Source organism: Echinops telfairi, unplaced genomic scaffold (genome assembly GCF_000313985.2).
Source record: "Echinops telfairi isolate 266 unplaced genomic scaffold, ASM31398v2 ScPeMD7_3;HRSCAF=10, whole genome shotgun sequence".
In the NCBI taxonomy this organism is placed as follows: domain Eukaryota; kingdom Metazoa; phylum Chordata; class Mammalia; order Afrosoricida; family Tenrecidae; genus Echinops; species Echinops telfairi.
In genome coordinates this window covers 37,655,277-37,672,658 of record NW_022103899.1, presented here as the reverse complement: position 1 = coordinate 37,672,658, position 17,382 = coordinate 37,655,277, and the positions used below count along the sequence as shown (strand labels likewise).

The 17,382-nt window shown below is 35.7% G+C and overlaps 1 protein-coding gene across 3 annotated transcripts in view; it reads left to right on the top strand.

Annotated features, from left to right (window-relative positions):
* ERBB4 (erb-b2 receptor tyrosine kinase 4) overlaps positions 1 to 17,382 on the top strand; it is a 708,927-nt gene that overhangs the window by 393,006 nt on the left and 298,539 nt on the right. For all 3 annotated transcript variants that reach the window (XM_045295392.1, XM_045295397.1, XM_045295390.1), the window contains exons 10-13: positions 128 to 218; positions 1,488 to 1,687; positions 10,894 to 11,026; positions 15,629 to 15,722. In XM_045295392.1, coding sequence (XP_045151327.1) covers positions 128 to 218; positions 1,488 to 1,687; positions 10,894 to 11,026; positions 15,629 to 15,722 — 518 coding nt within the window. The remainder of the gene's footprint in view (positions 1 to 127; positions 219 to 1,487; positions 1,688 to 10,893; positions 11,027 to 15,628; positions 15,723 to 17,382) is intronic.

The following is a 17,382-nucleotide window of genomic DNA, read 5'->3' as shown; positions in this document are numbered from 1 at the left end:
GTATTATTTTCTTATCACCCCTGACAGTACATTGTCTTCTCATATGATGAGAATAACCAGTACTAAGAACTATTATTGAAAACAATGACATTCTGATTATTTTCATTGCCCGCTGTTTTATTTGTAGGTTTCTTGAACATACAGTCATGGCCTCCAAACATGACGGACTTCAGTGTTTTTTCGAACTTGGTCACTATTGGTGGAAGAGTACTCTATAGGTAGGTGAACCTGCTAATGCTTCAGGTAGAACCTAATTTTCCCATTCTTCCATAGCTTCAGTTTCCTTAGTTCAGGTGATCTAGAAATACTGGATATTTAAAGAAATGAACAAGGACAGAAAAATAAAACTGCAGGTTTTCCTTGAATGATGAAAAAGGATGTGTGAATGTATGTTTTCCTTAAAAATCTAGTAGATATTTTCCCAAATTCTATTCCAGAAATGAATGCAATAAAACTATCTCAGATTTTGTTATAAAGTATTTGTAATATACAATTTAATTTTTCAAGTGCCAGTCATTTGAAATTAATATGTGTTTTGCAGGTTTGAAGTACCTGATGTGAACCATAAAGTTAAAACATGATTTTGTTCATCTAGTGTAATTAAAACATAAAAGTGGGGGAAAATAGCTCAGGTGTGCTGCATATGAATGATATTATAACAGGAGGACCTGTTTATTTTTCTCTGCTGCCATCATTAGAGGCATACACCGGAGGGTGGATATTGAAGAACTGGTGCATGGTTCTACATGAAGTGTAACTTTATAAATCGATAGGTAAAGCAGAGGCCACAAGGACACAGTCCTAACATTTTAATACAAATATGTTTAATTCACATGATAAAAATATATGGATTTGTTTTTATCGAGCCACTGCTTTCATTTTAGTTTTACTTGAAAATTCTGCTGTATGAAATTCCTATTTATGTAGCATTAAAAGTTAATTTAATGAAGATGTTTTTATTTAATTTGTTCTAATCGGAAAGATGACAAAAATCAATAGTCTGTGAATACTCTATAATACTTCAAAGACATTATATTGAATTTTACTATTAAAGCAGATATATCTTCTAGGACATTTTTACAATAAAAAAGGAAGAAGAGATTAATAATAAAATAAAAGACAATTGATCAACTTAATCTTTTCAATTCCTAATGCCACCAACTTTTACTGCCTATTAAAACCGAATGCTATATATCAATCAGACATTGTGCCGTTATGGCTTTCGACAGTTCAAGGATGCTATGATGGATATTCTCAAACTGATTTGAGAAAATCAATTGCATCTGAGTCTTCACCAAGCCACTGGTGAACATGTGTAGCATGTGTAACATAATCGTTAGCCCTGGCACCAGAGTCTGTTTAGAACATAGATGAAAGAAGATTGGTTTAAACATGTTTTAGTGTATCGTGTGACATCCTGGTTTTGCTTCGGGAATGCTTTTCAGAAGCAGAGACCGCTCATTGCTGTCCCTCTCCTTGCACTTTAGTGGCCTCTCCTTGCTCATCCTCAAGCAGCACAGCATCACTTCGTTGCAATTCCAGTCTCTGAAGGAAATCAGCGCTGGAAACATCTACATAACCGACAATAGCAATCTGTGCTATTATCATACCATTAATTGGACAATGCTCTTCAGCACAATCAATCAAAGAATCGTAATCCGGGACAACAGGAAAGCTGACAACTGTAGTAAGTACATCAAGTACATGGAAACAGACCGACTTCACACAGGTTCTCCCAGTCCACAGTAGCCAACGTTAAAGGGACAGTTGGTCAAACTCTTACTCCTAGCAATAGTTTTAACCTACATCCTATTAAATAATTCAGAAGAGATTACTTTTGATAGTTCATTGACAGGTTTCAAAAACTTGCTGAGTTATAGAAATTCTCTGGTAGAGAATCGAACTTTTTAATAATCACCTCATGTGATTGTTTAGATCCAAAAATTCTTGGGAATCCACTCTATCGAATTCTCCCTTGCTTTTTGTTTTCAGTGAATTTGGTTACAGATTAAATAGGCTTCCTTTTTCATGTTTAAATATTAAATAGGCTTCCATTTTTCTTGAGCTTTTCTATGATCCAAAGCAAGTTTCAGGGTCTCCGCTGCGATCCCCTTTGGTCTTTCTTCCTGCCTTTTAGCAACCTGTCCTCCTCATGGATGATGTTCCTGATTCATGTCACAGCTCATCGGGTGTTCTGTCATTGGTGTTCAGTGAATAAACTCTGTTCTGAAGCTTTTCTTGAAACGAAGGTCTGATAAGCTCCAGGTCATATTTTAGCTGTCATGGACTTTTAATTTTCTTCCACTTCAACTTGAACTTACATATGAACAATTTCATCAAAACAGTCTTAATTGTAGTTCAAACACTGTTTTCTTAAATGAACAAATATACTGATATATTATTTTTTGTGAAAAGGTTTCAATTGAGATTTTCCTATTTTGTTAAAAAGAGGACAACATCTAATTGGTAATGAAGCTACAAAAGAGTTCTCTCTGTTCTTTTCAAAAGGATAATAGGCAGTTTCTCTTGCTTATTAGTTGTCCCAATGCCAACTCTAATGTTTGCGACCGAGGATATCGGGATGCATGAGGAGCTACCCCCACATAATTAGTATTGCTATGGATCCAGCTCTTATTACAAATGGCAACATTTTGACTCATCTCTGGAGTAGTGGTTTCTAAATTTTAAGGTTAAGACTTTTAATGATCAAAATGAAAAAAGGTCTCCGCTCCCATTTCCAGTGGTTTTGATGGAGCTGACCTAGCACAAGACCCTGAGTTTTGCATTTGTAATACATCCCAGATTATTCTGAGACAGGTATTGTGGGAAAACTGACATTCCCACTTTCCCTTTTCTCATTCCTATTTTCCCATAGTTAAGATTATATTGTAAAAAAGTCTTGGTCTGGACATGGAAAACACTTTACTTTCGTTCCTGGGAAGGATTGTTTCTTTTAAAAAATCCAAAAATAGCTATAATAATAAAATTAAGTAATTTAAAACCATATTTTTAATAACAGTTCATGGAGAGAAAATGGAGGACACATTAGAAAAACATCTCATAAAATATTGTTTTCTCCTACTAATCCAAAATAACTGTAATAACACATTCAATAAGATATAGTGAATTTAAAGATATTTTACACAGAAACTAGGAAATTATAAACATTAATGTACTTTAGGATTTCAGTCAAACATTTATGGATCTTTTTTGTTTACCCTTTACACTTATTGTGCCTTTTGAGAAGTGCTTTATAATTTATCCAATTTTCCAACCAAACATTCCAGGCCTTCGTAATATATCACTATGAATGTCTGACACCTCCCCTAATCAGTGTTTTCTCCCTGGCTGACAGAGTCCCTATATTTCACATAAGTCAGACTGAGAGGAACTTGGGAACCTAAGATTAAACAAAGCTTAGGGTTATACATAGAGTTAATGTATTTATTGTGATGTATAGCTGTGCCTCAGCATTTATTTCTCCATCCCTATGTCTCTAACTTGAATAATATTAACCCACTTTAATATTTTACCAAAGAATAGTTTAGTAACCCCCTTTTCACATTTTTAGCTATGCCTACTCATAGTTTTTATTGGGCAATTTTTTACTTGTGATAGGCTGAATAATAGCCCCATCCCACAAGGATATTTGTGTTCTAATTCTTAAAACATTAAATGATAAAATTACTTTGTAGGTGAGATCATGTAAAAGGAGATGGCTCAGATTATCACAAATATCATCATAAGAGAGAGAGTAAGGGACATTTGACTGCAGTCAAAGAGCCACCTATGTGACCAAAGGAATTAGAAATTCAACCTGTCTGGTAGCATCTAGGAGCTGGAGAGACAAAAATGAATTCTGCCTGGAATTTTTAGGAGAAACAAACTCTATAATATCTTTATTTTAACCCACTAAGACTCACTGTGGAGTGCTGGTATCCATAATTATAAGATAATACAATTTTGCTATTTTAAGTTCTTATTAATTTGCTAGAGCAACAATAGGAAAGTGCTGTAATTCTCTTTAGTGACAGAAGCCCAACCCGAATTATCTTCAGTTAAAAGAAGGCAATGGGCCATCTCTGAGAACTGAGAATCAATGTTTCAGGAGTAGATAGATGTATCGCTCAAATTTCTCTGTGTAGATCGGTCTGTGCTCTTCTGTGTCAGACCTCTCCATGGAAGATGGTTGATTCTGGCCGAGCAATGCTAAGAGCTTCCTTAGAGATTGCAGGTACCGAAAAAGAGCTCCACATTCTCCGTTTCAACACATGTATTTCAAATAGGACTCTGAGTCGCCCTACTTTGTTCCCCAAGCAGTTAACTCTTATCCCCTTGCCACCAGCTAGTCCGCTATGTCTGCAGGTCAACCTCATCAAAACAAGTGGAGTGATCATTTAAAATGATAAATAATGTATATACTATTTCATTTAAAACTTGCAGCCTTTAGGGCGTAGCATGACATTCTAAATATTGTCAGGGGGTAGTACATCATCTGTCCGTGTCGACCTCCATAGTTCATCTGGTACCTTCTTTCTACTCTCTGCCCAAGTCCACTCTGTTCTGTGAAAGCATTAATCTTAACCCTTTTCAAATTCTTTCCCGAGAATGGGATGACCCAGTCTCCCCTACCTCACTTTGCCTTTTCATCAAAATGTACATGTTTCGTTTTCTGTAAACTCACTTACATTACTCATCCTCTATACTAGGACAGCGTTTAGGTCCTTTGTCAAAGATCTGCTGACTGTCAGTGGATGAAGTTACCTCTGGGTTCTTAATTTTGTACATTCGGTCTATTTAACTATCCTAGTACCAGCACCAGACCGTTTTAACTACCATGTGATAGAATAACTATGGAAAGTGCTGTTAAAGTATCCTACTGTTATTATAGAATGGTATATTTCTCTCTTCAGTTCTATAAGAATTTGATTAGTGAATTTTGAACTCTTTAATTATATGCATGTATAATTTTATGGCTATATCCTGTTGTCTGACTCATCCTTTGGTCATTACCTAAGGACTTTCTTTGTCTCTTATGCTAGATTTTTGCTCTACTATCTATTTTATTAGACAGTATGACCTTTCTCTTTAGAGAGAGAGAGAGTGCATTTCGTTATTTTTTAGTGAACCCATTTACATTCCCACATGTAGCACAGTAGCAAGAACCATCATTTTAAACTTGTCTCTATTTTAATGAAAGAAGTTCAGTATTCTCTACAAAGGTCAAACTGCTAAGTACATTATTATCTCTCCAGTTTTTTAACAGTTACAATTCATATGAGATAAAAAAAATCTATTTTACAGCTTCCAGAGAAAACACAGACAAGATAAAATGTTGTCCTAGTAAATACGCTCCTACGGTTTCTTTCGAGAAATGTGTAATGTATTTTTGAACTGCAAGCTGTTGCGTAGGCCTTTTCCTCCACCTTTGACTATCACTCTGGAACTTCAGAGAACTGTTGATTTTTTGATGGTGATGGAAAACTTCTTTTTCTTTTTCTTCCAAAGGTTTATCTTCTTTAACCTTTGTTCTGTGCTGTGTGGAGTAAATGAGCAACCAGCTCTCAAATCAGAATGAGAAGGATGTGATTGCTAATGTGTTTTGTTTCCTGTTGCTTTACCCCAGTAGATACTACATTCCTGTCCCTAAACTGCTGCACAATTGAGTATCTGAGGAAAAACTGAACAAAGCAATAGGCAGCATAAAAGAAGACAGGATCTTTGCTGAAATGGAGACCTCTTTGTCTCACCCTCTCATGTCACAGCAAATAACAAAATGCAAAACGTTCAACCCATTCCCTCTCTGTACCATGATGCACCATAATGTCTTTGCATGAAGAGGGAAAGGCTATTAAACCTTAAAATAAGGCATGCACATTGATGAAATGAATGGGAGAAGTTGAAATATAGTGAAATGAGCAGTGACAATGGGGTGCTGATGACCTTGTTAGCATTGTCAAGTAAGAAACTCAAAATTTAGAGCTTTAGACAGAATCTAATTAACATAGAATCCAATAGATTGATAATGTTTTATAAGAACAAATACAGATGATAAACAGAAAATCCAAAAAATTGGTGCACCTTGCAGTATAATTTTGAATATACTCTACTTTTAAAAAAATCTTAGCTTTTATAATATAACTTTTAGCTTTTTCTTTCTTTCTGTAGGGATTTCTCTGAAGCTCAATTTCATCCCATAAGCAACTGAGTATAAAAATTGTGAAACTGAGCAAGAAACATCCTATTAAAATATCTTAATGTTGCTAAGTGTCTATAAGAAATGTATATTTTATTTCTATTTGGAAATATGGTTGATTGTGCACATCTTTATAGCTATTCATCCATTACAAAGAATTTAGTCTTACAAATTTTGTATAATCATCTTGATTAAACTGTTTTTTAATATTTTAGCACTCAGGAGATATTTATACACCAAGAAAGTCGTGAAATTAGACCCATGTTACTATTCCATTTTTATAGAAATTGTGTCTGCTGTGAGAAAAAAGCCTACTTCTCTGCATTCTGAAAGAAGCAGAAAAGATACTATTATTAGCTTAAAATCAATACAACACATATATTGTCATTTAATATTTCCCAAGTTTCTTTAAATTTTATTCACCTTTGGGGTAGGAATAGAGTCTTCATGTGCTATTGTTAGGTGTAATTGACACTTCAGGTTCCTCCTGACCGTGTATGCCACAGAATAAAACACGGTGCAGTTCTGTACTGTCCCCACAATTGTGACTATTTTTCAGTTTCGTTGCAGCTACTCTTTGACTCCAGCTCCTTAGTGGTAGTCCTCCGTTTCCCTCTCTACTTCTCCAAAGATTACGTTCTTCCCCAAGGACTGTTCTCTCCTGATAACCTACCCAAAGTATGTGAGACAAAGTCTCTACATTCTCCCTTCAAAGGAACACTCTGGCTATACAGGCCACTTCTAAGAAATATTTATTGATTCTGATAGTCCAGCCTGTATTCAATATCCTTCACCTACACTGTCATCCAGAGGCATCAATTCTTTGTTCTTCCTTACTCACTCTTTGGTTTTCATGTGCATATGGGGGGACTGAAACAATCATGGCTTGGGCCAGGCACACTTCAGTTTGCAAACCACATCTTTGCTTTTTAACAGGAGATTTACCTAATGCAATATACCCTCTGATTTCTTGACTGCTTTCATGAGTGTTGATGGTGTACCCAAGTAAAATGAAATTTTGTATAACCTCAATGTTCTCTTGTTTAGTTTGCTTATTTGTCTAGCTTGAAGATTTTTGTTTCCTTTTTTGGAGAATTAACCAATCAATCCCGGAGACCATAATCTTTTGATTGTTATCAACAAGTGCTTCAAGTCTTCTTTGCTTTTATCAAGCAAGGATGTATCCTCTCCGTCTTGCCAAGTTGTTCGTGAGGCATCCTCCGGTCCCGATGCTGCATTCCTTTTAATATAGTCCAGCTTCTCATATGACTTGCTCAATAGAGTGATTAAACTAATAAGGTGAAAGGATACAACATTCATGTACACCTTTCCTGATTTTAAACTATGCAGGAAGCCCTGTTCTCTTTAAACATCTGCTTCTTGGACTATATACAGGTTTCACATGAGCCTAAAGAAGTATTATGGAATTCACATTCTTTACAATATTATGCAAGGCTTATTACGATCCACATGGTTCAATCCCTTCGCATAGTCAATAAAGCACAGGTGAACAGCTTGCTGCTATTCTTTTCCCTGGAGCAAGATCCATATGATATCAATAATATCTTTTGGTCCATGCTCTCTTCAGAGTTCCGTTTGGATTTCTTCCCCTTCTTTGTCAATGTACTGCTGCAACTATTTTTCAATTTACTTCAATGAATGATAAATGAAAATGTAAATGATTGTTATCTATATTTTAGAAATGGAGAGTGTAACAATGAATTAAAATCTATAAAATGTATGAGCTACCTAAATAGTAATATATCTGCAAAGGGGTCTATCCTAGAACCTAAGAAGATATTCTATTCAGCCTCTGTTCTTTTATATCATCTTTACAAACAAGGCTTTCCTGTTATTTTAAATGGCAAGTACAAATTTAACACATTAAAGTGGTACAAACAGAACTATAATTTTCAGTAAATTTTACTCCAATCAGCTTACTCAAACCACATACTGTCATGTTGATCCCAACTCATAGCCTCCCCACAGAAGAAAGTAAAACTGCTTCATGGGCTGTCTCCTTACAGGGAGGCACCAGCCACATCTTTTGTCCATTGTGGGATGGTAGATTTGAACCATTGACCTTTAGTTTAGAAGCTGCACATTTAAGCACTCTGCTACTAAGGCTCTTCTCATACATTTCCAAACAAGTTCCCTGCTGTCAGGTCAAGTCTGATGAATAGTGACCACTTAAAGAGTTTTTGAGGCTGTTCAAGGACTTGAGCCCCTGGCCTTACAGTTAGTAATCCAACATATACATACATATCCGACATCACCAACAGAACTGTGTCTGCCTAAAAGTAGAAGAAATTATCATCATGACATGCGTTTAAAATGAAAACCTTTAACAAGGTTCACCAAAAGCAAGAGAAGACAGAAAGCACCCATATTAGAAATGAGGCCGGGAATAGCAGGACACACTCAGAAGAGGGCAAAGGGAAGATTTGAAGAATATTACAGACATTGTTGCAAACATAAACTATCACATCTCATGCAATATATTTTGTATTTGTATAATTCTATAACTCCTCTGAAAATGAAATTCATGATTTTTAAAATACCAAAATAAGAAAAATTTAGGGCTAAATGGTTTTGTGTATCCATGTTATAAATAACTTGTATAGAAAAATAAAGAAGGCTATTTCTCAATGTATTTTATGAATCTAGTACAGTACCCTCATCCCAAAACCAAAGAAAGAGATCAAAAAGAAAATGAAAAAAATACAGAATAATATCTTAAAATTAAAGCAAAAAATCCTAACCAAATATTACCAAAGAGAACTCAGCAATACTTGTATATTAAAAAGTTACACATCATAACCAGTTGGAGTTTAATTCATGGATATAAGGCTGCCTCAGTAGTTGAAAATCAATCAGTAAAATGTACTAATTATTGAAAATTAATGACAGGGTGAAAGGAAAATTACTTGAGCATATCAGTTGATAAGAAATAAACATTAGAAAAAGTCAGGTATAATTCCTGATAGAAAGTCTCAGAAAAAAGTTGAGAGGGGAACCTCCTCAACTGGATCAACACCTTTGATAGAAAAGCTGTGGCGAACAGAAGAGTGAGTGGAGACACTGAGTCTGCTCCGCTCAGATTAGACACCAAGCGTAAAGGTTTCCCTCACCACTTTCATTCAACATCATGATGGAAATGTTAGCTAATCTGTGTAACCGATAAGAAACAGAGTTAACAAACAATCAGATAGAGAAAAAAGGAATCTGCCCCTATTTGTAGAGGACATGATAGTTTATAGGGGGGAAAAAGTACAATGAATCAATAGAATACTCATAGGAAAAATAAATGAATTCCACATGGTCAGAAGATGTAAGATATAAAATCAGTGTATCTTCATTCTAGCAGGAAATATGTGGACACTCAAATTAAAGGCACAATAGCATTGAAAATAGCTAAAATACATTTGAATAATTAGGTGTAAATACAACAATACATGCACCAGACAAATGTGATATGAAAAGAACCAGGAATTTTTAGCTATTTTATCTGTGATAGCTCAATCTGGAAGCCAGCTAGATGGAGACTCATTAAAAAGACATAAAAAATTACATTCACACCATAGAATATTATTAGCAATTACGAAAATAAACTACTAAAGCACAAACAACCTGGAGAATTCTTCTGGTTAAATAAAAAAATATTAAAAAGTAAATATTGCATGAGTCCATTTATTTAATACCTGAAAATGATATTTTTTAAAATGTAGAACAGATTGGTGGTTGTGGGGGAGGAAAATAGAATGAGGTCGGATTTAAGGTAAGAGAGAGAAATAATTGTGCTACTAAATTACTCCTTTGATTGCTGACCACAAAGTTGATGGTTCAAACCCACTAGCTTCTGTGGGAGAAAGATAAAGCTTTCTACGGTCATGCAGATTTCCAGTCTCAGGTCCTCGGACTCACAATTGACTCACCGGCAGTTGTTTGGAACTTTGGGGAAAAAGGGAATACGAGGGATTCTTGTAGTGATGGAAAAATTCCCCAGCGTTACTATATCAACATCAGTATTCTGGCCTTATCTTGAAAAATAGATTTGCAAGATGTTACAATAGGGGAAAGTATATCTGATGTCTCTGTATTACTTCAAACTATGATCAATCTGCAATTATGTCAAAATCAAAGGTTTAATATAAAAATATGTATGCTGCAAACCTGAAATATATCAATAAAAATAGCAAAATAAAAAAATCTGTAGCTCTGAAGACAATTAAACAGATCAAATAAAACCATAAACAAATATTAACCAAAAAATAATGAGTTGATCTGAAATCTGGAAGAAGAGGAAGGAACAAGAAGAAAAAGTACAAACTGTAAGTGAGTTCCAGTTGACTCATTTTCAATTTCAGCATACGGACAATCACATTAAACACAAATGGTTTCAAGTAGCCCGATTAAAGGTAGATATATTCAGATTAGAAAAAAGAGCAAGACAAGCTGTATTCTACTTATAAAAAATAAAATTGGATACATAAGTGACATTCATTCAAAGTTATGAAAATGCAATATGCTTTGTAAATAAATGTTTAGGGTTCTGCAAAATGGAAGGAATGGAATGTGGCAAATACTTCAAACATTTACTTGTAGAAATCGCTTTACTTAAGAAAATTTACAATAAATGCATTTGATTTGACACTGACCTCTGTTGAATTTCTCTGTGATTTCGGTGTGTATTTCAGCTGCAGAAGGAATGGTGTGCAACAATCTGTGCTCCAGTGATGGCTGCTGGGGACCGGGGCCAGACCAGTGCCTGTCGTGCCGACGTTTCAGTAGGGGACGGACCTGCATAGAGTCATGCAACCTCTACGAAGGGTATGCCACTTGTAGTGTTGCCTTACAGTGGTTGGTTCAGATTTGGAGATCACAAAAATAGTTTAATATTTCAGAAAATATGTGCTGACAAAGATTTCAAATGAGAGCTTTGGTGTAAAAGATCCTACACATAGAAAAAAATGTATTACAAGGATACAATTCCTTTTGAAATAAGATAAATGCAAATGTAAACTGATTCAGATACATAAAAAAGGTATACCAATAGACAATTCTTAATAAATTATGGCAGTTGATACTTCAGTTGAAATTACAAATTGTATTAGAATTAAGCTAATACATTTTCTATTAAGATGTATATGTGTGTATTTTAAAGGAAAAATTGATTCTAGAAACAACTTTATCTCTTTGTAGCATTATATATATATGTGTGTGTATGTGTATGTATGTATATAAATATGTACATATATGCACATACACTTGAGAGCTTCAAAAAGTTCACAGAAAAATAGAATTGCAAGATAATTAAATTTCTCCCCCCAAATTTTTAAGCCACCTTGTATATAATAAGAACAAGAAACCTTGATAATGGAGGGTGTTAGATGTTAATCATAGGCACAAAGTCAGCAGTTCAAATCCAGCAGCCAGTCTGCAGGAGACAGATGAGGCTATTTGGTCCTGTGTAGATATACAGTCTCAGAAATCCTAAGGAACCATTCTATTCTGTCCTGTAGGGTCACTATAAATTGCTATTGAATGGATGGCAGTGAAGTTAAGCAAAGACACAAATTGTTGAAAACTAAGCCTACAATAAAACTGAGGACATTTGACTTTCATCTTGTTTGCTTTTTTAAAAATGGCACAGTTCTGATTTATTCTTTTAGTTGTATCCTTCTCAGACATAAGGAAATTTTAAAATTTCATATGAATGCATATACCATCTCATATCTGTAAATCATAGAAAACCAACCAAAAAGGGGAAAATATAGCCTTGCTTAGCAAAAAATAGTAATTACCATGATCTTTTTGAAAGTTGAAAATTTTCAGTTTTTATGTCAGGCAATCAAGTCTATTCATAGCGTGTAAATATTTTCATGGGTTTTGTTTTGATAACAGATCCCTCATAACACTGTTGGGTAAACACTGAACTGCTAGTGCAGGGGCAGTGAATTATATAGTGTGACTAATATTCATGAAAGAAATTGTTACTTCAGCTAACTACAAGGCGATGCTTCAAAACCACCAGACACTCCATGGGAGACATGAAATTATCTGCTCCCATACGATGTACATCTTTGGGAACAAGGGTTTTCTATGAGTCGTGACAGACCCCAAGCAGTTATGCTTCCCTTTTCATTTTTAACTTTAGGGTTTGTTTGAAAAGGAGTTAAAGAAAGTACCCTGTAAACATCTTATGTCACCCTGCCTGCCTCATTACAGATTCCCCAACAACCCCTTTTTGGTTGTTGCTAGGTTTTGTGAACTTTCCTAGTAATTAAGGTAGGGGCGAGAATGGACTAAAATCTAATTTGATAATATCACCATTGGAATGTCCAGCGTCCAAAGAATCAAACCAAACTCACCGCCAACAAGTCGATTCCAAATCATAGGGACCTCAGAGGACACGGTACAACCACCCCTGGGGGTGTCAAAGACTACAGCTCTGTATGGGATAGAAGGCCTTGTCTTTCTCCCTCAGAGTAGCTGCTGATTTTGATGTCCAACCTAGAACAAGTAATCTAAATTTTGAAACTCTGATCAAAGGATGGTTGTGATTACCAAGTGAGAAATGATGAAAAGGTCTTGCCAGAATTCCTACCTCTAGAATTATTTTATTTTTACATTTATTATTTTGTATTATTATCTTCCTTTATCTGAGCTGAATAAATAGTTAAGTAGATCACCACTCATCTTAAAAACAACATAAAATAGTGAAGTTAAAAGTATAATATTTAACAAAATCAGGGACCCTATTATTACTTAAAGGTTTGGTTACCAGGAGAGGAAAAAAAACAATATATATATATCGTTTTTTTTCCTCTCCTGATAACCAAACCTTTAAGTAATAAAGGTAATTAAGTAATAAAAGAGGACATTTTGAAGGACAAAAGAAAGTCAGTCAAGTCTTGTCTGATTAGCACTCAAATCCAAATGAAATACTGGTAAATCGCTGCATTGCAGCAAATCATAACTATAGTGCACAAGCAATCAACAGGAAAAAGAAAGCTAAATGCAATAGAATCTTAAAAGTTTCGATATCTGGCATCACGTTTCAATTCTTCTCAAGCTTTGAGCATAGCACTGAAAGAAGTTGAAGTTTTCTGCATACATCTTACCTTTAATAATTAGAACCTCTCCGTGACATAGTACTTTTCTCTTTGACTCACGGTCATTAGAGAAGTTGAGCTATTTTAAAGCACAAGCGATTAGTCTTAGTCCTGGGACTTCAAATTGGGAAGGACCTGACTTCAGTGAATTTGCCGAATTCATTCAGCAGCGCTCCAAGGCGATCCCCAGCCCCCAGCCCGTCAGAGGAGAAAAATGTGAATCTGCTCCCTTTGAAGTTGACAGACTTGGGAACCCTGTAGGACAGTTTCTCCTTTGCAATAGGAGGCGGGATTAACCCCATGGCAGGGGGTTGTTTTCCAGCACAACACACACACACAACACAGAAACACACAGTAGCCCCAAGAGAGAGAAGGAAACCATGTGTGTGAAGCCGAGAGCTGAAAATCGGTCCTGTGTGTGGTTGGATTCAAGTGAAAGGGGAACCCTGGACAAGATGTAGTAGAATCACTAGGAGAGATTGACAAAAGAAAGTAATAATAGAGTAAACTAAGAGTGACTTCAAGGAAGATCTGCTTTTAGGTAGAAATATGCAGAACTTGTGCAAAGTCACTTTCTAGTCTCAATGCCAGAGAGGCAGCAGGGTGGTTGAATGCATGTCTCGCACACTTACGGGAAGCGTGCACCTCAACAGTATGTGGAGCGGGCTTAGAGAGAGGAGGAAAGCCCTATATTTTAGTATGACAAAAATGATGATCTGTATTGGGCCTAGCATATTAACTATCAATCCTTTTATCACTTTCAGTTTTCCTCTCTTCCCACCATGGATACCAGATCACGATGGTCTGTCTGATTTTTAGAAGATTCTCAGCGTTAAGTATTTTATAACTCTCACATAAAACAAACAAAAAATATCTGCTCCCATGTAGTTAAGATCTTAAACTCCAAAATGTTCACAAAATGTTTGGTCTATTACAAATGAAGAGCACATCTTAAAAACTTCAAAATCTGTTCAGCCAACTATTTGTGTTTTGCCTGTATAATTACGGTATGCATTTATGCTATTGCTTTTGAACAATGAAACTCTACTTAGCCTGGGAGCATGTGTAGTCCTAGTTTAAGCAACCAAAAAAACATATAGCACAACCTTTGGCTTTTAATAATTTAGTAAGGCTTTATGATAAGCAAGTGAATTTGTTTTGAGGGGAAAAACGCAAAACAAAAATACAGAATTACTCATTCTAAGGAAAATATATTGAATTAATTAATTAGTCTGTAATTATAATATTTGTAATACTATGAATGTGGAGCATAGCTCATTGTACAAAGGCATAGAATAATAAGTAGATATGTTTATTCACATTTTGTTAAAGTCTCAAAACTCTGCTCTAAATCATCTCTACTTAATACCTCCTCCTTGTGTACATTAATGACAATGGGGCGGCTCAAACGTATTGTAGATGGTTTGGTGCCCACTTATTGAAATGATAATCTTGGAGTAGAAGTTTATTGGAAAACATATGTATTGACATCATTTATTATAGAAATAGCTCCTCAAGTGTGGGAATGAAGGAGAGGATGGTTATCAACCCAGGAGATAATAATTAGAAAGTTTTAGGCAGTTAATATTAAACCAACCATTTCTATTTTAGGCCATACAGGAGTACTTCAAAAATAATTTAAACTAAAAAAAAGTGTGATATTATATCAATAATCTAAAGAAATAAAATCTACCATAAAAAGTTGTTTTTTCTAATTCTCTAAGGCAGATTTTTATCAAAGAGAAAGTAAATCAAAGCAGTTTTTGAAATTTTACCAAAAATAAATCCAACGGTGTTGGGACTTGAAGGACAAATATCAGGAACATTCATGTAACCTAGCAACAAGAGAAAGGCACCACTTCTTCGAAAGTTTTAAAAAAAAATAACACTTTAGCCAACAGTAAAGTTTTACAGACACAAACTCCTTGAAAATCAAGATCAGTACTGGAAGTACAGGCACAACAGTCACGTTCAAAATGGGCACAATGGCTCTGCTGAGTCATGAGAAGCGTTACACTTATTTCAGTCTAGTTTAGTTCTGAGACAGCTGTAATACCTCTCACAGGACGGTTCTCTTGAACGAGTCTACCCTTGAACTCCATGGAGGGCCAGGAGAGCCATCTGGCTGCACTTTACCTTTTCTCCTCCTGAGGAGAAGTGATCCCTGATGTACAGGGAAAGGTGTCTGATGCTTCTGGCATTTAGAGAAACCAACTCTCGAATCACTCTGCCAATAGGACGTTAGCAGATGTGACTTCACTTGTTAAGTTGACAGCTTGTGTGCTCACACTGCCTCACACAGCCCCTGTTTTCACAGTGAGTTTCGCGAATTTGAGAATGGATCCATCTGCGTAGAGTGTGACCCTCAGTGTGAGAAGATGGAAGAGGGGGTCCTCACGTGCCATGGACCGGTAAGCCGAAAGACGTTTGTGGGTTTGTTGGCTTATCTTTACTATCGTGTATGAATGTTTGTTTTATCATTGTATTATTGTTTATCCATCCATTTATTCAGTATGCATGGCTCTCAGGAAACATGTTTACTATCCCGCCCTCAAGAGGCTAACACTACAATACAATATTTACAACATTACAGTACAATAATTTAAAAAATAAATTTTCTAATACATATGTTATTCGGACTATAATATACCCAAGGCAATATATGTAGCGGGAAGAATAAAACTCGACATGTCCTTGAGGATAGCACTGTATTGAAAACAAAGGAGACATTGCAGAGTCTTGGAAACAAAAGGGAAATAGAAAAATAGATTGAGGAATAGTAATTGATACAATGTAACTATGTGTAAATCACTTCCAGAATATAAATGAAGGAAAACACAATGCTTTAGGAAGCTATAGAGATGTGATATTTGAGCTCTACATTACCAAGAATCTGAAGACAAGAAACATGTACATACGTGCAAGTGTGAAAGTTCATGTTTTTATGAGAGAATACAGTATCCTGCTTATATCTCTGTTCCATTACTTAACCACATGATCAGGGGGTGGGTGGGGGGCAGCCCATTGTAAAGGGCATGGAGGACCCCATCTTCGTACACTGAATCTACATAACTGTGACAAGTTCTGTGGCAAAGAGAAGAGAACTGTGAGAATTGAAGGAAGGACAGTGGACTAAGACGGGCTTCCTATGCGTGGACATTTCGACGGAAGCTAATCTGAGAGAAAATGACCATGATTTGTTAGCCCTCACTTTGATTTCCATCATTGTTGGTCTTCATGACCATGAGGTCAGCATGAGCTTGTCACTCCCAAGTGTCATGTTCATCCTTCTTTAGACAAACTTCCAATTTAAATGTATGGATGTGTCATCTCTCCATAAAGAATTTGGGAGCAACATTTAGGCGTAGCCAAGAGCTCGATTCATTGGTATTGGTTTTTCTATCAGGGTGCTTATTCAGCACTTAATTGGCTTAGGAAACAAAATAGCACGAGCCCTCCAAACTTCCACTAGACCCAATGAGTCATTCTGGAGCTTCGCCTAAAGCAGGGTGTGGTCCCTCGGACACAAAGGGCTTATGAAGCTATTTTCTCTCTCCTCTATGGACAATAAGAAAACATGCTATAAATCTAAGCATGGGAAATGTGGATTCTACAAAGAATGCCATGGAATGCATTCTGTAATGGGTTGTCAAAACAAGTTGAGTTGGCTATGTAAGAATTTCTTAAAATGAAAATGTTTAGACATGTTTATGACTGTAGTCATGGAATGAAAAAAATTGCTTTGAGAAAGTCCGACTTTTTAAAAGGAGCATTAAAAATAATTAAGAATTCAATCACCTCCTCAAAATGAAATAGAGAATAATCATACAGCTCTTGATGTGGGTAAAGCATATATTGGACATTGATTTAATTTTTCTTAATGAATGATGAATGATTGCCCCAATTTTCCAAATGTTTCCTATGTGCATCTTTATGGGTGCCCCTGCAGTGACATTTCCTATGATTTTTTTTCTAGTTTAGGTATTTATTTTTTCACACACATCATTTACTTTTCCTTTGCTTTATGCCTTTCCTTCTGAATCCATTCTCAGAAACAATGTATGTAGTAAT